At 38.8% G+C, this 18,622-nt stretch overlaps 1 protein-coding gene across 1 annotated transcript in view; it reads left to right on the top strand.

Moving 5' to 3' along the window:
* KMT2C (lysine methyltransferase 2C) overlaps positions 1-18,622 on the top strand; it is a 328,785-nt gene that overhangs the window by 184,294 nt on the left and 125,869 nt on the right. Inside the window, exons 11-14 of the mRNA XM_034759976.1 lie at positions 2,042-2,214; positions 3,355-3,521; positions 6,233-6,346; positions 11,801-12,540. Coding sequence (XP_034615867.1) covers positions 2,042-2,214; positions 3,355-3,521; positions 6,233-6,346; positions 11,801-12,540 — 1,194 coding nt within the window. The remainder of the gene's footprint in view (positions 1-2,041; positions 2,215-3,354; positions 3,522-6,232; positions 6,347-11,800; positions 12,541-18,622) is intronic.

Genomic DNA, 18,622 nt, shown 5'->3' with positions numbered 1-18,622 from the left:
ACACCTAGGCTCCTTATCAGTCCGCTTCTTGCCCTCTCCCAGCTGGCATGTAGCCCGGCTCTTCCCAGCAGGAGCCCCCACAGCCGCTTTGCTGGTAGATCATTCTCACCAGGAGAGCACTCCTCTGCCCCTCTAACTATTCTTCTGGGTCCAGCTCTCCAGCTTGGACACATTAGCAAATAAGCCCCTACACTACTCCTGTGTCTTCAGCCCTCTCCAGCCCTTGACTTTCACTCTCCGGTTTAGGCAACTCACTCAGCTGCTCTCTGGCCTTTAGTGCTCCCCAACTCTCCGGCCCTGGCATTCTGGCTTGGGATTGTTGTCCAACAAACCCTCTTGTTGCTCTCCTGCTTTCAGCATTCCCCAGGAACCTCCTACAACTTCCTTCAGGGACCTCTTCTGGTCTCTGGAAGGTCTCATTTGCCCCTTTTTGTGACTGACTCAGGCTGCTCTGACTCACTGAGTGTCTCTCTCTGATTCTCCCTGATCCTTTATAGCCTCTGGTATTGCCCTGCCAAACTGGGAGCACCTGTTCTGGCACAGCTGCTTCATGTACAGGGGCCAGCCACCCAAGACAAAAGGTGTGTGTGCATTGGTGCATGCGGTGTTCCAGAACATCAAGGGTGCCCTTCTCAGAAAAAGTTAATAATAAAGGTTCAAGCTATATTAACATCTGCGTGGAGGTTCTCTTCAAACAAAGTTGTTTAAATTTAGTAAGGTAATGGCATGCTTCTTCCCAGCTTTACTGCAGTCTGCCTCCTCAAACACAAATCCTGGACCTTACAAAAAGTCCTTCAGAGTGCCTCTAGAAGAGAAAGGAAGGCTAGCTAGCATGGAGGCAACTGATCCTAATGCATCCCCCCCATACACTTAATGTGGGTAGGGGGAGATCTGCATGCTGAGGGATGCCTCTGGGCACCAACCCCCAGAGATTGTGTCCCTGTCTTTATAACATTCCCTTTGTATCTCTCAAGTTAATATACATAGTTTTTTTAAGGTGAGAAGGGACCATAATGATCATCTAGTCTGACCACCTGCATAGAACACAGGCCAGAAATCCCAACCTAGTGATCTCTGGAGGACTTCTGCTATCAGGTTGTGGTGTGGCACCATAGCTGCTCCGTGGAGACTGCTTCAGTTCAGTGGCTGAATCAGCCCATATAGGCACTTAAGCAGCCCCTTATGTAGGAGATGGGAAGGGAGATGATCCATACAGAGATCCATATGGATTCCCCGCACCTGGTCATGTCTTCCTCCATACATTGCTCTTGAAGAGGCTTGTGCAACACTCCAGTCTGTGCCATGAAGTACGTGCTTCCTGTCCTGTATGCCTCTCTTTGTCCTGACATTCCTTGTTCAATAAAATAACACCAATTCAACTGCACAGGGCCCTCTTTCACCGTGGAGGAAGAGAATGGACTTACCCCATTGTTGTCATCATAAATGGCAATAATTTGGTAATACATTTTTTGGCGTCGTATGCTACACAGAAAATGAGCAGTAATTGAATAGTTATGCATGCTGTTAAAAGGTGATAACCATTAGCTCTGAAGTTATAAATGTAAAAACTGTAATATGGACTAAAGATAGTTAGTATATGATTTTATTTGGTGACCTTTGTGAAATGAGTTGAGTCCTAATTTAGTTCTCATTATATAGGTGTCAGAATCGCAAAAGCACCACCACAGTTTGTACTAATTGATCCTCCTTGTTAGTAGTCTCAACAAGAAGCTGACATTTGAATGGGATTAGAGACTGAAGTATCCACTCACCAGAGAGGTTGTGTCCCTTTCAAATGAGAGTGTAGTGCAAGGAAATTTTTCCTGCTATTGCCAGACTTTACATGTTCTGTTGATAAGACTTCCAGAGTCAGAGCAGTTAATCTTGTACCATTTACTAGCATTTGCCCCCCAAAAAATAAAATAAAAAGGATTTTAAAAATGCCCCTTTAATCAGAGTAGAAAGTGTCAATTAATGATAGTTTGGTCCTGTGGTGTAGCATCATAATTAACAAACTAAATCCGTTTTTTATGGTCCCCAGAACTGCAGAGTGTGTGCTGAGTGTGGCACACGAACCAGTTGTCAGTGGCACCACAACTGTCTAGTGTGTGATAGTTGTTACCAACAGCAAGACAACCTACCTTGTCCTTTTTGTGAAAAATCATGCCACCCAGACTTGCAAAAAGACTTGTTGCACTGTCATATGTGCAAAAGGTAAGAAGCTGAATTTACTACAACTCCTTAAATGATTTTAATGTGTTTGGCGGCCTATCGGAAATTATGCATCCATCTCACTTCACTTAATGGGCAAGGGTCATCATATAACATTACCACAATTGTCAATAAATAGGACCCTTTGTTTGTAATTTCATCAAATGAGTAAACTGTCCTCTCTTCTCCTAGAGACTGGGGCATAACAAAGACACTTGCCCTGCTGTAAATTATGTTGCATTTATTCTGTGGGTAAACTAAAGACTAAAGCTGACCTGAGCTGTCAATGTGGTAACATTTATGAGCAAATAGAACAGGAGCACTTGTGGCACCTTAGAGACTAACACATTTATTTGAGCATAAGCTTTCATGGGCTACAGCCCACTTCATCAGATGCATAGAATGGAACATACAGTAAGAAGATAGATATACAAACAGAGGACATGAAAAGGTGGAAGTTGCCATACCATCTCAAAGAGGCTAATTAATTAAGATGAGCTATTAAGGTGCCACAAGTACTCCTGTTCTTTTTGCGGATACAGACTAACACGGCTGCTACTCTGAAACCTCTCATTTATGAGCACTAGCTTTAAATTCTTTCTATTATAAATTTTCATGAAGAATTGAAACAGAATTATTTGTATTTGTCTTCTTTTGCAAAGTCTATGGAATAGGCATTCTGTATCCAATTATACCCATGCTGTTAACTCAGTAATGGGGGGGATGAAAGAGAGGGGAAATCTTTAAATCGATGTGCATTTAGGACCATATTATGGTTTCATGGTCGGCTTTAAGCAAAGTTTAGAATGCTATTTAAATTTGTTCTCTGCCTGATGTATTGAAAGCTTTTTTTATTTCTTTCCTCCCCCAGAGCAGTAGTATTTCTAAGTTGAAAAAGAATCACATTCTCTAGGTCTTATTGTCTAAATAAGTCAAATTGCAAAGTAGATTTTGTCATCATTTATAATTACACCCTTTAGGCATTGGTTTACACTTTTTTGGTGTGTGCGTGTGCATTTGTGTGCTTGTGCGTGTTCTGAGAGGTGGAATGAATAGAGAGAGAGAGAGATTGATTCTTAGTAAGACGTTTTATAATTTAATGTGAATTAATTATAATTCATGTAACTTTAATAATCTATCCAGGTGGATTCATATAGAATGTGACAAACCTCCAGGTAATGAATTGGATTCTCAGTTAAAAGATTACATCTGTACTCTTTGTAAACAACTAGAAGGAGAAGTGGATCAGACACAGCCATGTGATCTAATGCAGACTTCTGGACTGATTCCTGAATCCTGCAGTGTGACAGGTAAAATTTTCTCTTAACGTGTGAGAGTAGCAAACAGTTAGTTATGGTTAAGCTGTATTTAATTAAATCATTAAACTACATTCAATTAAATGTATTTTGTCATTATAAGAGTCCAATTCAAAACAAAATATTTACACAGGAGACAGTCCCTGCCTCAAAGATCTTATAGTCTAATTAGACAAGACAAACCAAAGATGAGAGGGGAAACAGAAAGATGTGAAGTGCTTTGTCCAAGCTTTTACAGTAGGTCATCAACAGAGCTGGGAGTAGAACCCAAGTCATGGTCTGGTGCTCTGTCCACTAGACCTGCTACCTTGCTAAATTGTAATGGGGGTGTGTGTGAGTTGAATACTCTTGGGTATTTCACACCACATTGTCACATGGATTGCACTTCTTCTCATGCATGTTTTGTCTCATGGGAGAAATATGATTGGTGTTTAAGCTTGGAGGCAGAGGCTAGACATTTTACAAAAAACCACCATCATTAGGAGAGGGCACTAGTGAAGTCTTGCTCTGCTTTGACAGCATCAGTCAATCTGGCACTTTGTGAATTCTTGTCATTCATGTATTGTGAGCTTCTTTTAGAAGAAATAGGGAAACCAGCTGCAAGGTATTTATATCCCACGTTTCATTGGTGATGGGGAAAACGTTGAACTACCAGAAAAGTCAAGTATAATTCTCCTATGTGTGCAGGCTAATTCTTTGCATAAACAAGCATCTTTGGTGCTGGCTCCGGTCATGTGTATACACCCTTGATGAGTAGCAAGGGATAATGGAAAAATTGATCTTGGAGAGGGACAGTGACAGTAGGTAAATATAAATAAATGAATGGCAGAGGTTAGGAATGAACATGTACAACAGGTTAGCAAAAGGTCACTTCTATCTTGAAAGGCTACTCATGGTTATTGAACTTTCAAATAATGTGTTTAGGTCATTTAGGGAGAAGTCTGAGCTAACACACAAAACTAATCCTAAAAACCTTCCTACCTTAAAGTGAAAACACTGCTGAATAAATGGAAGCTTTTATTTGAATGCTTAAAATTGAAAATACTACTTTTGGTATGTTTTTTAGCCAGATGAAACACTGAGGAATGTATTCTTTTCTCCAAGGAAGAGTTAGGGTGTCATCTCAACTACTAGTGAAAATCTGAAGCTGTTATGGAGGGTAGTCATGTAGCATCTTATACCCAAGAGATCACTTTTGTACATTAAACCCAGATTTGGAGCCAATCTAAATGATCATTTCCTCAAATTGAAATTAAAATATCACTTTAATGTTGGCATAGTCTCTGAGAGGATATTTAGGTGCTAAAAGTAGCATCACCTAATCGTTTCTGGCTTTTTGAACTTTAAAGAGGCTTTCCTGAACAAAAAGCAATAGTCATTGTGCTTTTTTGCACTAATGCTGTTTGAGGATCAGTTCTTTAGGAACTGGAGGTATTAGTATAAACTTTACATTTTCCCTGTCCCCTAATTTGCATACTGCATTTTAATGAATTTTATTAGGTATAAAGGCTTTTAGGGAAAAAGAAAGTAGGCTTCTGGTAGGCATGCACCATAATGAGGACTTCCGCCCAACAGGTAGCCCCGCTCATTGAGTTAATATGCTTTCTCCATGCAACTTCCTGCAGCTGAAATGGGATCCTTGCATATGAAAGAAGGCCTATGCCTCAAGTGGAAAATTTAGCCTCCACTTGAACGTTCTGAACGTTGATAGACGATAGAGCCTCTTCACTATGTCATACGTCTACAGTGTTCTTGTATTATTTATTTTTATAAATATTTTCAGCCATGATTCTGCAAGTTATTTATAGGATTTGGGACCTTAGGGCCTGATTCTCATTTACGCCAAAGCTCTTTTATATGGTTCTGACAGTGTAAAGGGATTTTAAAGTGACTGTAAATTATGTTTACAAAATTACACTTATACTTACTTTAAAATCCCTTTTCACTGTCAGAATGGTGTAAAGCAGTTGTAGCACTAATGAGAATTAGGCCCTTGGGGCTTGTCTGTACTTGAAAGTTAACTGGGATTAAGGTAGGCTGTGAATTTAAAGTGCACTATAGATTCCTGAATACTTCCATGTGTGGACACTCTTATTCTGGAATAAGAGTGCCTTGTACCTGTTAAAATTAATCCATTTAGGCCTGGTCTTCACTTCAAATTTAAACTGTTACAGGTATGTCAGCCATGGGTGTGAAAAACCACACCCCTATCAACATAGCTATGCTGACAAAAACCACAGTGTAGACACAACTATGCCAACAGAAGAGGGCTTCTGTCAATGTAGCTAAGGAGGTGATGTTCCTACATCGGCAGAAAAACTCCTTTTATTAGTAAATGCTGTGTCTACATTCGGGGACTATGCTGGTATAGCTATGCTGGCATGGGTTCTGTAATGTAGCATTAGGGTGGATTAAGTTAAATAGGGCCAAGGCACTCTTATTCCAGAATAAGTGTCCATACATGGAGTTATTCCATATATGGAGATATAGCTATTCCTAAATAACTCCATGTTTAGACAAACTCTTTAGGAAATGCTATATATTCTACCTAACCTTCTAGTTGTCCTGATTTGCCTTAACTCAAATCACATAGTTAAATACCATGTTGTTAAACCAAAAGGTCAAGCAATGACAGCAACCACTGATGCCAAAGTAATACAATAAACACTATGTCAAAATTGATAAATGCTTTGCTTTTCCTTAAGCTTGTACAAATGAAATGGAAATTGGAGGTGATGCAGAAGAAGTGGCATTTCAGGAAAAAAGAGTTACTGATGATGGTCCTGGTCAAGAATCAACAGTTGGATGTGTCACAGATGGTAAGAATGAGAGGTTCACAGCCAGACAAAATAGATTACTAAGTGCTCATGAAGTTACATAAACACTAACAGGAAGATTCCCTGCCTTTTGCTGAGTCAAATGAATTGTATTGATTCCATCACCAGAACTCTTCAGTGACTGTGTTAACTATATTTTGTTGTTTGAAAGATTATTTTCATTAAGACAAGGATAAAGTTATAGATATGGGAGAAAAAATGTTAAATATTTACTGGGAGTGGATATTCCCTGAAATAGAAGCTAACCAAGTTGGTATGTTTGTATATTTGTGGAGCATAGAGAAAAAAAAGAATTATTTGTTGCCACATAATTTCAATCGCAAAACTTTCTGTATGAGTCTGCAAAGGATTGGGGCCTGTCTTATAGTCCCCTCTTCCAGCTGGACTCAGCGTTGTTCTTGCTGAGCCCATGCCCTTCTCTGGGGAATTCTGCCTGGAACCTTCTTCCAGAGTCCGAGGAAGGTAATTTCCAGCAGGTCAGCTGTTGTTGTTTTTTTTCCTTTCACGACGCCTCAACAAAACAAGATTAAACCTTCCCTAAGTCTGTTCCTCATCCCTTTTGGGTTGAAGTTCTTTGTGATAATAGGACTTCCCACAGTCTCCCTTCTGTCCGTTTTGTTTCTGGGAGCAGCTCCTCCCAGAAGTAGCTACAGCCTCTGGCAATATCGTAGCTCTCCCTTTCTATTTCCTGTTCCTCCTTTTATGAAGAACAGCCTGTTAAGTTACACAGGTCTTGTCCCAGGTGCACCAGGTGGGCCTGATTAGCCAGCTGCTGGCCTCTGACCCCAGAGGAATGGTATCCCTTACGCTTTCACAGAGTCTCATGTGTTAGCAATAGCACACAACAGGATGAGTGGCTAAATTTTCTCTTGTGTGTTTTGGGTCACATATCCAAGGGGTGAGTGCTTCCAGCATGCCTGCTACATGGATTTAATCATACAACCACATGTGACCTCCTGTGATAATTTCATCTTTTTTCCAAATGCAAGTGGATTTTTAAAATAGATGTTCTACCCTTATAAAAAGAAGCTCATGGCAAAAATACAAGCAATTTTTTTTCCTGCTTTAAATTCAGTTCACTTGATTTTCCTTATTGTAATCACCTTTCCATTTTGTCTGACTCTGGATGGATCACCTTTCAAAAATTGTCATTAAGACTGCTTACTGGAACCTACCCACTCTGAGCTTTGAGAAGTAACATATATATTTATTTATTTGGCTTCGGGGTCCGGGGGACGAAGGGTGCTGTTGATTAACATGTGACACTTCTTCCTGTTGGCTGAATGTGCAACTCCTTCAGAACTTCCTGCCCTTGCCAGCTAGAAGATTGAGAACTTGAATATCCCATATGGAAACAAAGAGCACTAGCAAATGAGCCGCCAAGTCCAAAGTCCTAGCTTTGTAAACCTTTTTTCCTGAGTTCAAGAGGGAACTCATCTTTTATCTGACATCTGTTTACTAAATGGAAGAGTGAACCACAAAAGACCTTATCATGTTTGTTTTCAAATCAGGGCAGCAGGGGAAATTCTTATGAAAACATTTCATATTCTGAATACAATATGTAGTTTCTCCAGAATAAGATGTTTTCCACGTATTTGCTACTCTTTGAATACTGGCATATGTTGCTGCACACAACTGGAGAACTGACAAAAATTTGGGTTTTGAGAAAGGTGAGTGAATATGCATAAATGTACTGTGAATTCTTATTTTCCATTATTTGCCCTGCTCTACTGTTATGTGAACTCAACTGTTTTTTGGTACCATCTTTACTGGAGTCTAAAAACAATCCTACAACAGTGAAGAAGGACTCCTGATCCCCATTAGAAGATTCATCCTCTGCATCTCTTTCTCCCAAAAGACGTCAGAAACATTGGTCAACCTGGCAAAGAAGCTTCGGGTGATTGTCTCAGATTGTCTCAGAATGATTGGTCAGTACATCCCATCCCAACAATCTAATTGGCTGGATAACATTTTTCAAAATACATTTTGTCTTTTTATTTTACTTACCATAGCACTGCATTGCTTCCCTGTTCTGCAGAGACTTCAGAAACAATTGTTTAAGTCTTAACTACATTTCAAGTATCAGGAACCTTTGATCCTACTCCTATTCTTGTTACCATTGCTAGCCTAAATAGATCAATTGTTGGCAAAGATGTCAGTGCCATCAATTTTGAGTGTAACAGCACCAGCATCTTTCTTAGAATAACAGACTAGGTGAGTTGTCTTTGTGCAATACATGATGAGTAGAGAAGACATATTTGATTACATGATGATACATGCCAAGACCTGAATTAAATGACTTAAAAAAAATACTGTACAAAAGTGGGGAAATCAGGGAAGTCATTGGATAAGATTAGTGAACAGTCAAATCTTTCAGAAGTAAAAGACAAAAATAGTATACTTTTCTAGGAGACTTTTAAAAATTCACCAAGAAAAAGAGTAAAATCAGAGTAATCGTAGCCTATCACTTGGAGTGTCCCTGTATGATGTCTGAGTTATTTAGTACATGCAGTACTTCGTCCCCCATGTTAATACTAATATCAGAGTGTGGAATATTGGGTGGCATAGATGATCTGGATAAGTCTTCTCTAATGATGGATTCAAAGGAGCTGAGAGACTATTGGCTGGCTTTTAAATCAGCGGGACCCGAAGAGTTGTATCCAAGATCCTGAAACAAATAGCAAAATATATAGCTGATAGTTTGAATTCATTGGTAAGATCAGAGGAAGCACAAGAGGAGTGCACAAAATGTTTTCAAAGCGTAAATATATTGAACTGTTTGGATAAATCACAGTTAGGTAACCTATTAAACAATACAGGAAATATTTAGATGACAATTTGATGTGTAGGAAGACTCATAGATTTGTGGTGAAGGAAGGTATTTGTGGTGTTTTTTTTTTTAAAGAAAAGCCAGACAAAAATTATGTTTGTTCTGTCATTAAATAAAATTTTAATTGTTGTGGATAAAGTGAATTGACTGAACCATTTTTGTTATTGGTCTAAATGACCTAATGTAAAAGTTGGGAAGATTTTTGGTAATATGAACACAAAACTGTTTAATTGACCAGAAGTGGAAACAATCAGAGCATAATCAAAACCAGTTGAGGTGTCAAGTGAGCTTCTTTTGGTATTAGTGCTATTTAATAGCTTCACAGATTACCTGGAAGATTAAATAATCAAATTTGATGGTGATACCAATTTAAGAAGGATTGCAAACACAATAGAAGATCAAGTGAAACGGCAATAGGACCTTGAGAATTTAGAAAATTGGGCAAATTCCATTGGGATAGTATTCAACTTATATGGAGATAATACCGAAGAAAAATGCCACATGGGAGAGAGCTGGTTTGAGGCAAGGAATCCCATTGGTGGTAATGCATTGCAAACATGAGCATTTAATGTGATGGTATCGCTAAAACAAGAAAACTATGTTGGTTTGGCTGACTTTATAAAAAAAATATAGGTTTTAATTCTTCAGAAATTTATGGCTCAGACTCACACCTACACTTGACAAGAAAAGTTTTCTTCTTGCTACCTCTGCATACCATAACTTGAAATCACACTTTCATGCTGATCCTAAGTGACAAGCTATGGGGAACTTTGTTGGTTGTACACGGTTGGGAGAGTTTTTTGTCCAGCTGGGCAGTTTACACCATCTGAGATTTGTTTAATTTGTGGATATTTTGTTTTTTAAGATTTTTATGGAGAACATTGTGTGGTTATGAAACGGTCAAAGGTGTTTTTCAGAAAGAAAGCTGTACTTTCTAAGGAATTACCCACTGAAAAATTTAGTTGTGGTCAATTTTTTGAAAATATATACTATTCTAATTTATCATCTGAGTGATTTGTGCTACACTGGGTCTTTGTTTAAGTTATGAAGCTTTGTATTAAATCCATGTTGTTAATCCACTTACTGAATATTGAAATCTAAAATGAGCTTATGGCAGTGAATATTGTGATATTTTGAACATACTTTTCACTTTACATAGCTCAAAGCTAACACATTACTTTAACTACATTATAAACTGTTTCTCTCCTTCCCTCGTGTTCTTTAGGAAGATGGACCGTCTGTACTACTTCTTCACATGTTTAGATTTATGCACCACAGCCGCACTGAAGCAAAAAAAGATTTTATATATGTAAAAGATTTTATATGGAGAGTAAATACCCTATTCAACAGTCATTTACTTTTTCTGGCTTTCATTTTTCCATCATTTCCAATTTCTGGATTATTTGTATGTGTATAAGCACATGCTTTTTATTTTTCTAGGTTGTATTTTGAGTTTTGTGGATTAGATACATAAAACATTTGGTATGGTTTGATGTCATGAAATATCATATTAAACATTTTACTGTAATCGCAACAGCATTTGTGATGTCAGAAATACTATCTGGCAGCATGGTAACATGTTCTGGGTGAATAATGGCATCCCAGCCAAGGGGAAAGAATTTAGAATGCCCTCCCCTTCAGTGTGCAGGAGCCAGTGGGTTTCTGTTGCACTGCTCAGACCAGCCAATCAACTAGAATACTCCCCCTTCCCAGCTATTTCCTCCCAAACCCAGGAGGGAAGATGAGCTCCTATGAGGAGGGGAAAGGGGAAGATGGAGGGAGCTACACAGCCCTCTTTTCCCAGTTTATTGGGGGCTTAGGAAGGATAATATTTGGCTATTGTATCGTGTTCGCTTTTTTTCCCCTTTACATAAATGATTGGTAGTAATAGCAAGTTAATGTATTTATTCATATTCGTAATGTGTCCATCACTGTAGCATTTAGTTATAATACATAGATTTAAATATACATCTGCAGCCTTTCAGGCGAAATAGTTCACTTCCCATCATCTCACATACTAATATTTATTATTGTAAAGTATCTTGTCTATGGGATTAGGTAGGTTGATCCAGGAGCTGTTTGATTGCAGCACCTATTCCTCCAAAATCTCAAGACTTGGTCAAACCTGATCTCTGGGTGGGAGCAAGTTTCACAGTGAAAAGTCTTCCACGACAGCTTGTCTACACTAGAAAGGATTTGGGAGTATAGCTCATAACAGCAAATGAGGGTTTTTTCGTCAGTATAGTTTATGCCAGGTCACGAAATGAAACAGAGTCCTTTGCTAGCATAGCTTGTTGGGTAGATACAGTTATACTGGCAAAGGCTTTTGCTTGGCATACTTATGTCTGTTGATGTGTGATTTTTTTTTTTTTTCACACCCGTACCAGACGTAGCCATGTGGTTAAAACTATGTCGTCCAGGCCTAAGAACATTCTGCTTGCTTGCGCCTTCATATTTAAACCTAGGTTCCATCTGCTGTATTGTTCCTCTGGAAGATAAATGTGTATTTTAATGTTGAAATATCTCCCACTTTTCTTTTTTAAAATATAAATCTTTTCTACTATTGATGCTTTTGTAGGAGTCTCTAATGATATGCTCTCGCTTAGTTACAGACATATCACAGGATGAAAAGACTGTTGAACTGGAAGCAGGAGTTTCTAATCAACTTGGTACAGCTAAAATGGAAACATCTCCTAAAAGGACACCAGCATCTGATGACAGTCAAACTAAGCACATGATGGAAGTGACAGAAAGCATTCAAGCTGTAACGCAGCCGGAGTCAGACAAACAAGCAGAAGAGCAGCAACTGTCACAAGATGCTGAGGTATCAAAAGTATCCACAGAGGAAACTCAGCCTCCCCTTTCAGCACCTGAGGCCACAACTACACCACCAGAAACTTTAGGGTCTGTGAATAAAGAGGAGACTTCTTTTAAGATAGAAGAACAATTGGAGACAGTAAGAGTGCAAGAAGACTTAGAAAAGAAAGAAACCCATGAAAGCTCTGAAACACCAACTTTTCTGTTGAAAGTGGAAACCACTCCTGCAAATGAAAGTTGTGCAAACAGTTCACTATTAGGAGACAAACCTATAAAGTCACCGACGGAGACATATTCTTCATTTTCATCATCAGTTGACATAAACAAGAGAAGTGTGTGTTCCTCACCAGTAGTTTCATTAGATTTGCATTCTGCACATGATATGATGCACAGTCAGACTCCACCACAGAGTTCCTCTGCCGGAAATGTTCTCCCAACAACTTATATATCTGTCACTCCAAAAATCGGCATGGGAAAGCCAGCTATCACCAAACGAAAGTTTTCTCCTGGGAGACCAAGATCAAGACAGGTAAGCATATTGTTTTAGTATTGAAGCTGGTAGCCAAATCATTGTTAACTTTCAATATACCATGTTTTTGAAAGAAGTATCAAATTTGGGTTTATGAAAAACAATTTGATCTATCCTAAAAAATATACATTGTGTTTATCCAGCAGTATAAATTGGGCATATAGTTTATTGTTAACAATCCATTATTTTAAACACATTTGCTTTGAAAAACTCTGGGTAACTACAGGTTGAATAATTGAAGATAAGACATGGTGAAGTTCTCTAATGGGAAATTTCTTCTTTTGGATTATCCTTTGAACACTAGAGCAAACTAGAAATCTTATATGATCCTCAAATGCAATATTCAAGGTACATCCCAGAAGTGATATTATTCATAATGTCATAGTTCTTGTTGTGTAAGCTTATTTCTCACTCTTTCATATCAATCTACGTATATTTCCATCTTGATTCCTATATTGTATTTGTAGGCAGGATGTGGTAAAACTTTTTCACCTACCTTTATAGATGAACCTGCAGCAGCCCTGCTGTCCTTGTGCTGGGAGATTCCCTGGGCAGAAATTTGTGATTATGACAAATGGTCTGATGATTTTGTTATGTTGGCAGATATCTAGTAGGAACTATCTGGTACAAGTCATTGCAATTGTGATTTGGGTTAGATTTCATCATAGTCCTCAAAAGTAAATAGCTTACTGCATCATCTATAATACACACTAAAGATATAGTTTGAAAACAAATTATTTACACATCTTTCGCATTTATTTTGCCATTGCAAATTTTTCACAAGAAATGTTTTACTGTGACTAGTTCATTCATCAAGATCACAAAATTTCATTTTGTGCTTCTGAACATCATAGGCTCATAATTTCATTTTTTGTAAAGGAAAGAATTGTAAAATCTATATGATACTTTCCATATTACTGATTTAGGCCAGGTCTACACTACATGCATACTTTGGTATAACTACATTGCTCAGGAGTTTGAAAAATCCATACATCCCTAAGTGACATAGTTATACTGACCGTAACCCTCCATGTAGACAGTGTTATCTCAGCGGGAGAGCTACTCCCATCAGCGTAGAGCAGGGGTCGCCAACCTTTCAGAAGTGGTGTGCCGAGTCTTCATTTATTCACTCTAATTTAAGGTTTTGCGCGCCAGTAATACGTTTTAACGTTTTTAGAAGGTCTCTTTCTATAGGTCTATAATATATAACTAAACGATTGTTGTATGTAAAGTAAATAAGGTTTTTAAAATGTTGAAGAAGGTTCATTTAAAATTAAATTAAAATGCAGAGCCCCCTGGACCGGTGGCCAGGACCCGGGCAGTGTGAGTGCCACTGAAAATCAGCTCATATGCCGCCTTTGGCACGCGTGCCATAGGTTGCCGACCCCTGGCGTAGAGCGTCTTCACCAGGAGTGCTACAGCGTCGCAGCTGTATCAGTGCAGCAGCGCCAGTGCAAGTTTGTAGTGTAGATGTGTCCTTATTTAAGACTATTCACAAGCTCAAAGCAAAGCCTGATACTTTTTAAGAGGTGAGAAACAGTGTTCTCCAAGGATTAAGAATCCAAGACTAATTTAATCCTCTACAGTAAATGCAGCAAATTGCATACAAGATCATTCAACCAGCTGGGGTTTGGTGCATTTCTCAGTGACTTTCGCTGTATGTAAACATAGTGAAATTGGCTGGAAATATGCAGTAAATCAGAAATTTGCAGCTAATCTACTAGAAGAAACTGTACTTGCCCCTGCGCTAATATCTCCTTATAGTACTTAAATAAACATTGTCACATATTTTACAATATGACATTGTTTCTATAGTTAAATGTCTTGAAAATAAAATGCATTTTCCATTAAAGTTTACTTAGTTTGTAATACAGATTTTTTTCTAGTGTAGTTTAAAATGACCTTAAAATGCTTTTTTGTGTGTGTGATGGGGAAAGTGGGGGGGAGAGAATGCCAAAGGGTGGATACTTCTTTATTTTGGACATCAGCAAACTAAATGTTACTTATGCCACTGCCCCCATGACTTGTGAGAACTCAGCCACAGTTCTGGTGATAATGTTTGTTAATTAACAGCTGCTGGAGAGCCCATAAGAGGGAAGCACAAAGGACAGATTTGGATAAATGGCCATATTTTAATATGTGAAATGGGTTTCTGTGATTTCTACTAAAATCACATTAAAAGTTTCTTATTTCTTCCCAGCTTTAATTCAGTAATATACATAAATGGTGAAGGAAAATGATTGTACATTTAAAAAAAAATCAACAAAAAGCACTGAGTTATGTTGCACATACTGCTCACTTCCTCTACCATTGACATGAACATCTTAATATATACAGTGTGTGTAATATGGCCAAGTTACAATTGCTGTGGGAACCATAACATTGAATTTTATGGCTAGAGCAAACAAAATCCCAGTCATAATATTGTCGTAATATAATTTTAGCATTTAATTTCCATGTTAATTTTAAAAAGAAAAAAGAGTCACCAGTGTATTTCTTCGAAATATGCATCTTGAGGCACTTCTTCATGGTATCAGGAGGTATTAATACTCTGAGGAGTGGTCATAATGGATCAAATATTCATATAAACACATGTAGTTAATGTTTTAATGTCTAACAGTTGAAATAGTACATGTATGGTTATTTGAGTTTGCAGAAACATGGATTTGTCTGGATAGCCAATTTCACTGGTTTAATGACTCCCATTTAAATCCCAGAAAAATACACTGGTCACATAGCACACAACTCATTTAGAGTTTGTTTATTTATCATTTTTTTACTTTGCCCAAGTTGGGGGAAAAATAATTTTCCACTTAAGGACTGGACTAATGGCTGATTTAAGGTTTATTGAAGTCAGTGAAAAGACTCCCATTGATTTCAGAGGACTTTGAATCATGCCATTAATATGCTAAGTTGGAACTTGGATCATTCCAGTAGCAATTTCATTGTAAGAAAAGCATCTGCAAAGATTTTGGTCCAAATCCTAAACTCCTCAGTTGTTGTTCATTTGTTTTTCAGTTCTAACTCTGTCAAACTTCCATTGAAATCAGTGGAAATTTGCCTGAGGAAGGACTGAACAAAAAGTAAGAATAAATCTCAGGATATTTGATTAAAGTATTAATTAAAAGTAAACCCGGCTTTTCTCTTGTTTATTATACTAGTTTTGTTACAACTGGATCGATCATCTTATGTTTTTGTGCTCTTAGTTGATCGTTTCTTAATTTTGTTCCTATTATATTGTTACAGTTTTGACTTGAGTGTATTAATTAAGAGACCTATATATCTGTAGAGGATACTTATCTTTTGAGAAAAGGAGTTTGCTTTTCTGTAATTGATGTTTTCTAAATATAGTTTCACCATTGGAACCACACTTCTACTTCTCAGAGATTAGAGATTCTGCGTTTATTCTTTTATATTCTTAGATTATTGTAGATCATTATATACTAAGGTATGTACATATACATACATACATACAGATATAGATATAGATAGATAGATAGATATGCATATTCCTGAGACAATGCAGTAATTCTTTCCAATCAAGGTTCTCAATTTTACAGTATTAACTTCCTAGTCTGTTCCTTTGCTAAGGGACTGAGATCTTTTGAATGTGGGTCTGTAGAGGATACTAGCTTTAGAAAAGTCCAATTACTGGTAAACAATTTCCCTTTTGAGTAATGTATAAGCAAACAGAAAAATCCCAGCTGGGTAAGTCATGTTTTAAACTTTGTACTCATGGGTATCATCTAGAATTGCATTGATACAATTTGCCTTGAGTCAACGTTGTTATAAAAATCTTGTACTTATGGTAAATCAGTAATTGTGGATGAGAATAATTAACCTCCTGTGAAGATATTTCATTAGTACCTGAGAACACGCACAGTATTTTTATCCTCTTGTGTTTTATTATACTCAGTTTTAAAAAATAGGATATTAAATATAAAAGTCTCATTTTTCTTTCAAACTGGGATGAATATAAATATCTACTTTTCTAATTTTTAGTAGATGAGACATTCATACTGTCTTCTTTTTTCTCTGCCGTCAAATACTCGGTTTGTTTTTGGAAGTTGATTCACATATTACAGAATGACAGGAGCAACTCCGTAGTTAAAATTGTAACTAGTTTTTCTGTTTCATAATCCTCATTTGGATACAATTTCTTTCCTAACTTCAGAGAAACAAAAGTATTCTGTATATAATTACACAAATTGTGTTCTACCAAAGGAGAATTATTGTGGCGAAGCTTGAGGGTAATTGTACCAGGTGTTCATTGGAAATTAATTTGAAAAATGATAGATATGTCACTTCTGCGTGCTAATTTCCACAGACCTGATACAATGAATACGTAAGCCTGTTTGCAGTGTGGGAGCAGAACCGGACCTGTCAGTCACTGGCAGCAGGAGAATGCCCTGCTCTTTGAAGCTCCTGCCAGTTTTTTCTGCCTCCCTGGTGGCTCAGCCAGGTCTCCTTACTGCAGAACTTTTCTGAGGAAAATTCAAGACCTTATATCAAATGGCTCACTAACAATTTGGGTTAATAATGTGCCCATCTAATCCCCAGTCATGTCCCAGGGGCTGCATTTGCCTTGTGAGGAGCTGTCCCCTCGGCTTTGCATCCCCTCTGAGGCGTTTGCAATGGCTGATGTCCCTGCAGGCTTCTGGGAGAGAGCTGGACTGAGAAAGCCAGAAGCAAGTGGAAGTCTGTGTGCCTCCTGCTTCACCCCTTAGTGAGTGTTTCTTTGGGGAATTTGACTGGCTCTGTAGGGTGAGTGCAGTTCGCCTCGTAGCGCAGTTTGATTGGAGGTTCTTCCCCTCTCCTCTGAGCAAGAAAGGAACCAGGCAGGATTGGAGATACAGGCTCTGTTGGGCAAGATGCAGCCCAGGCTGGGGGAAGGTGCATTGGGCCCTTTCCACAGCAGGAAAAGGGTCAGAAAGGATTGGAAAAGAACTAGTTCTGGGGCAAGCAGCCCCAGCTCCATAATGGTAGTGAAGCCAGAAGGAAGATCAACCCTGAGTCTCTATAGCCCACACCAGCAGCCACGCCTCTGTGTGCAGAGCTCAGCCACATTCCACAGATGGAGGGCACGGGACACAGCACAGTCTCTGTCAACCCCAGAGAGTCCAGCAAAGGGCCTTCAGGCCTAGCCCCCTTCCCCTGCTTCCAACACAGATCTATCCATGTGGATCTCATGCAATAGAGAGGGGTAATTGCAAATCCATTCTTGAGACCCAGAAGGACCCATGTAGGGGAAGCGAGCCTCAATGAGGACAAGGGGATTGGTAGCCACTTGAAATATTTTCTTCACAATTTCTGTCCTCCATTATCCTGCTTCAGAGGGGAAGTGAAACTGGGCTCAAATTCCTAAAGGTGAAATAAATGACTAATGAAATCAGTGCTGTTTCCCCAGATCACCTTCATGGAATTCAGTAGGGTTGGATAATCCCAAGCACCAGGTTTCCCTTCTCACCTCCGTGGAGTCCAAGGGGTGGATTATCTCCAGTGCTGGGTTCCTTGGCTCACCTTTATGAGTGGAGCCTGGCAGATCTATGCGGAAAAGACTAAGCAATAGACATGCTTATTCTTCTAGGCATGCATATGTACACCACACCTCTTCCCCCACCCTGCCCCACACTCACAATGGGAATTCTTTAGTGCAGGAAGGCCAGGAGTCCAAATCATAGTTAGACAATCAAATATTTTAAAATATCCCCCAAAACAAACAAACAAATAAAAAAACATTAGAGGATAGACTCTGTCAGAAAGAGTGTTCTGAGTATTGGAAACTATGCCTAGGAGGTCTACAGTTGCCCTAGACCTGCTATAGCTATGTTTTCCTTCTCGTGTATCCTGGGATTTCCTGAAAGACTGCAAAAATATCAGGTTCTTCTTCGAGTGCTTGCTCATATCCATTCCATTAGGTGTGTGCGCGCCGCGTGCACGATCGTCGGAAGATTTTCTACCCTAGCAACACCGGCGGGTAGGCTGTGGAGCCCCCTAGAGTGGCGCCTTCATGGCGCTGAATATATACCCCAGCCGACCCGGCGCCCCCTCAGTTCCTTCTTACCGCCCCTGACGGTCGTTG

Source organism: Trachemys scripta, chromosome 2 (assembly GCF_013100865.1).
Source record: "Trachemys scripta elegans isolate TJP31775 chromosome 2, CAS_Tse_1.0, whole genome shotgun sequence".
Taxonomy (NCBI): domain Eukaryota; kingdom Metazoa; phylum Chordata; order Testudines; family Emydidae; genus Trachemys; species Trachemys scripta.
The sequence above is the reverse complement of the archived record's forward strand: the minus strand, read 5'-3'. Positions and strand labels throughout refer to the sequence as shown.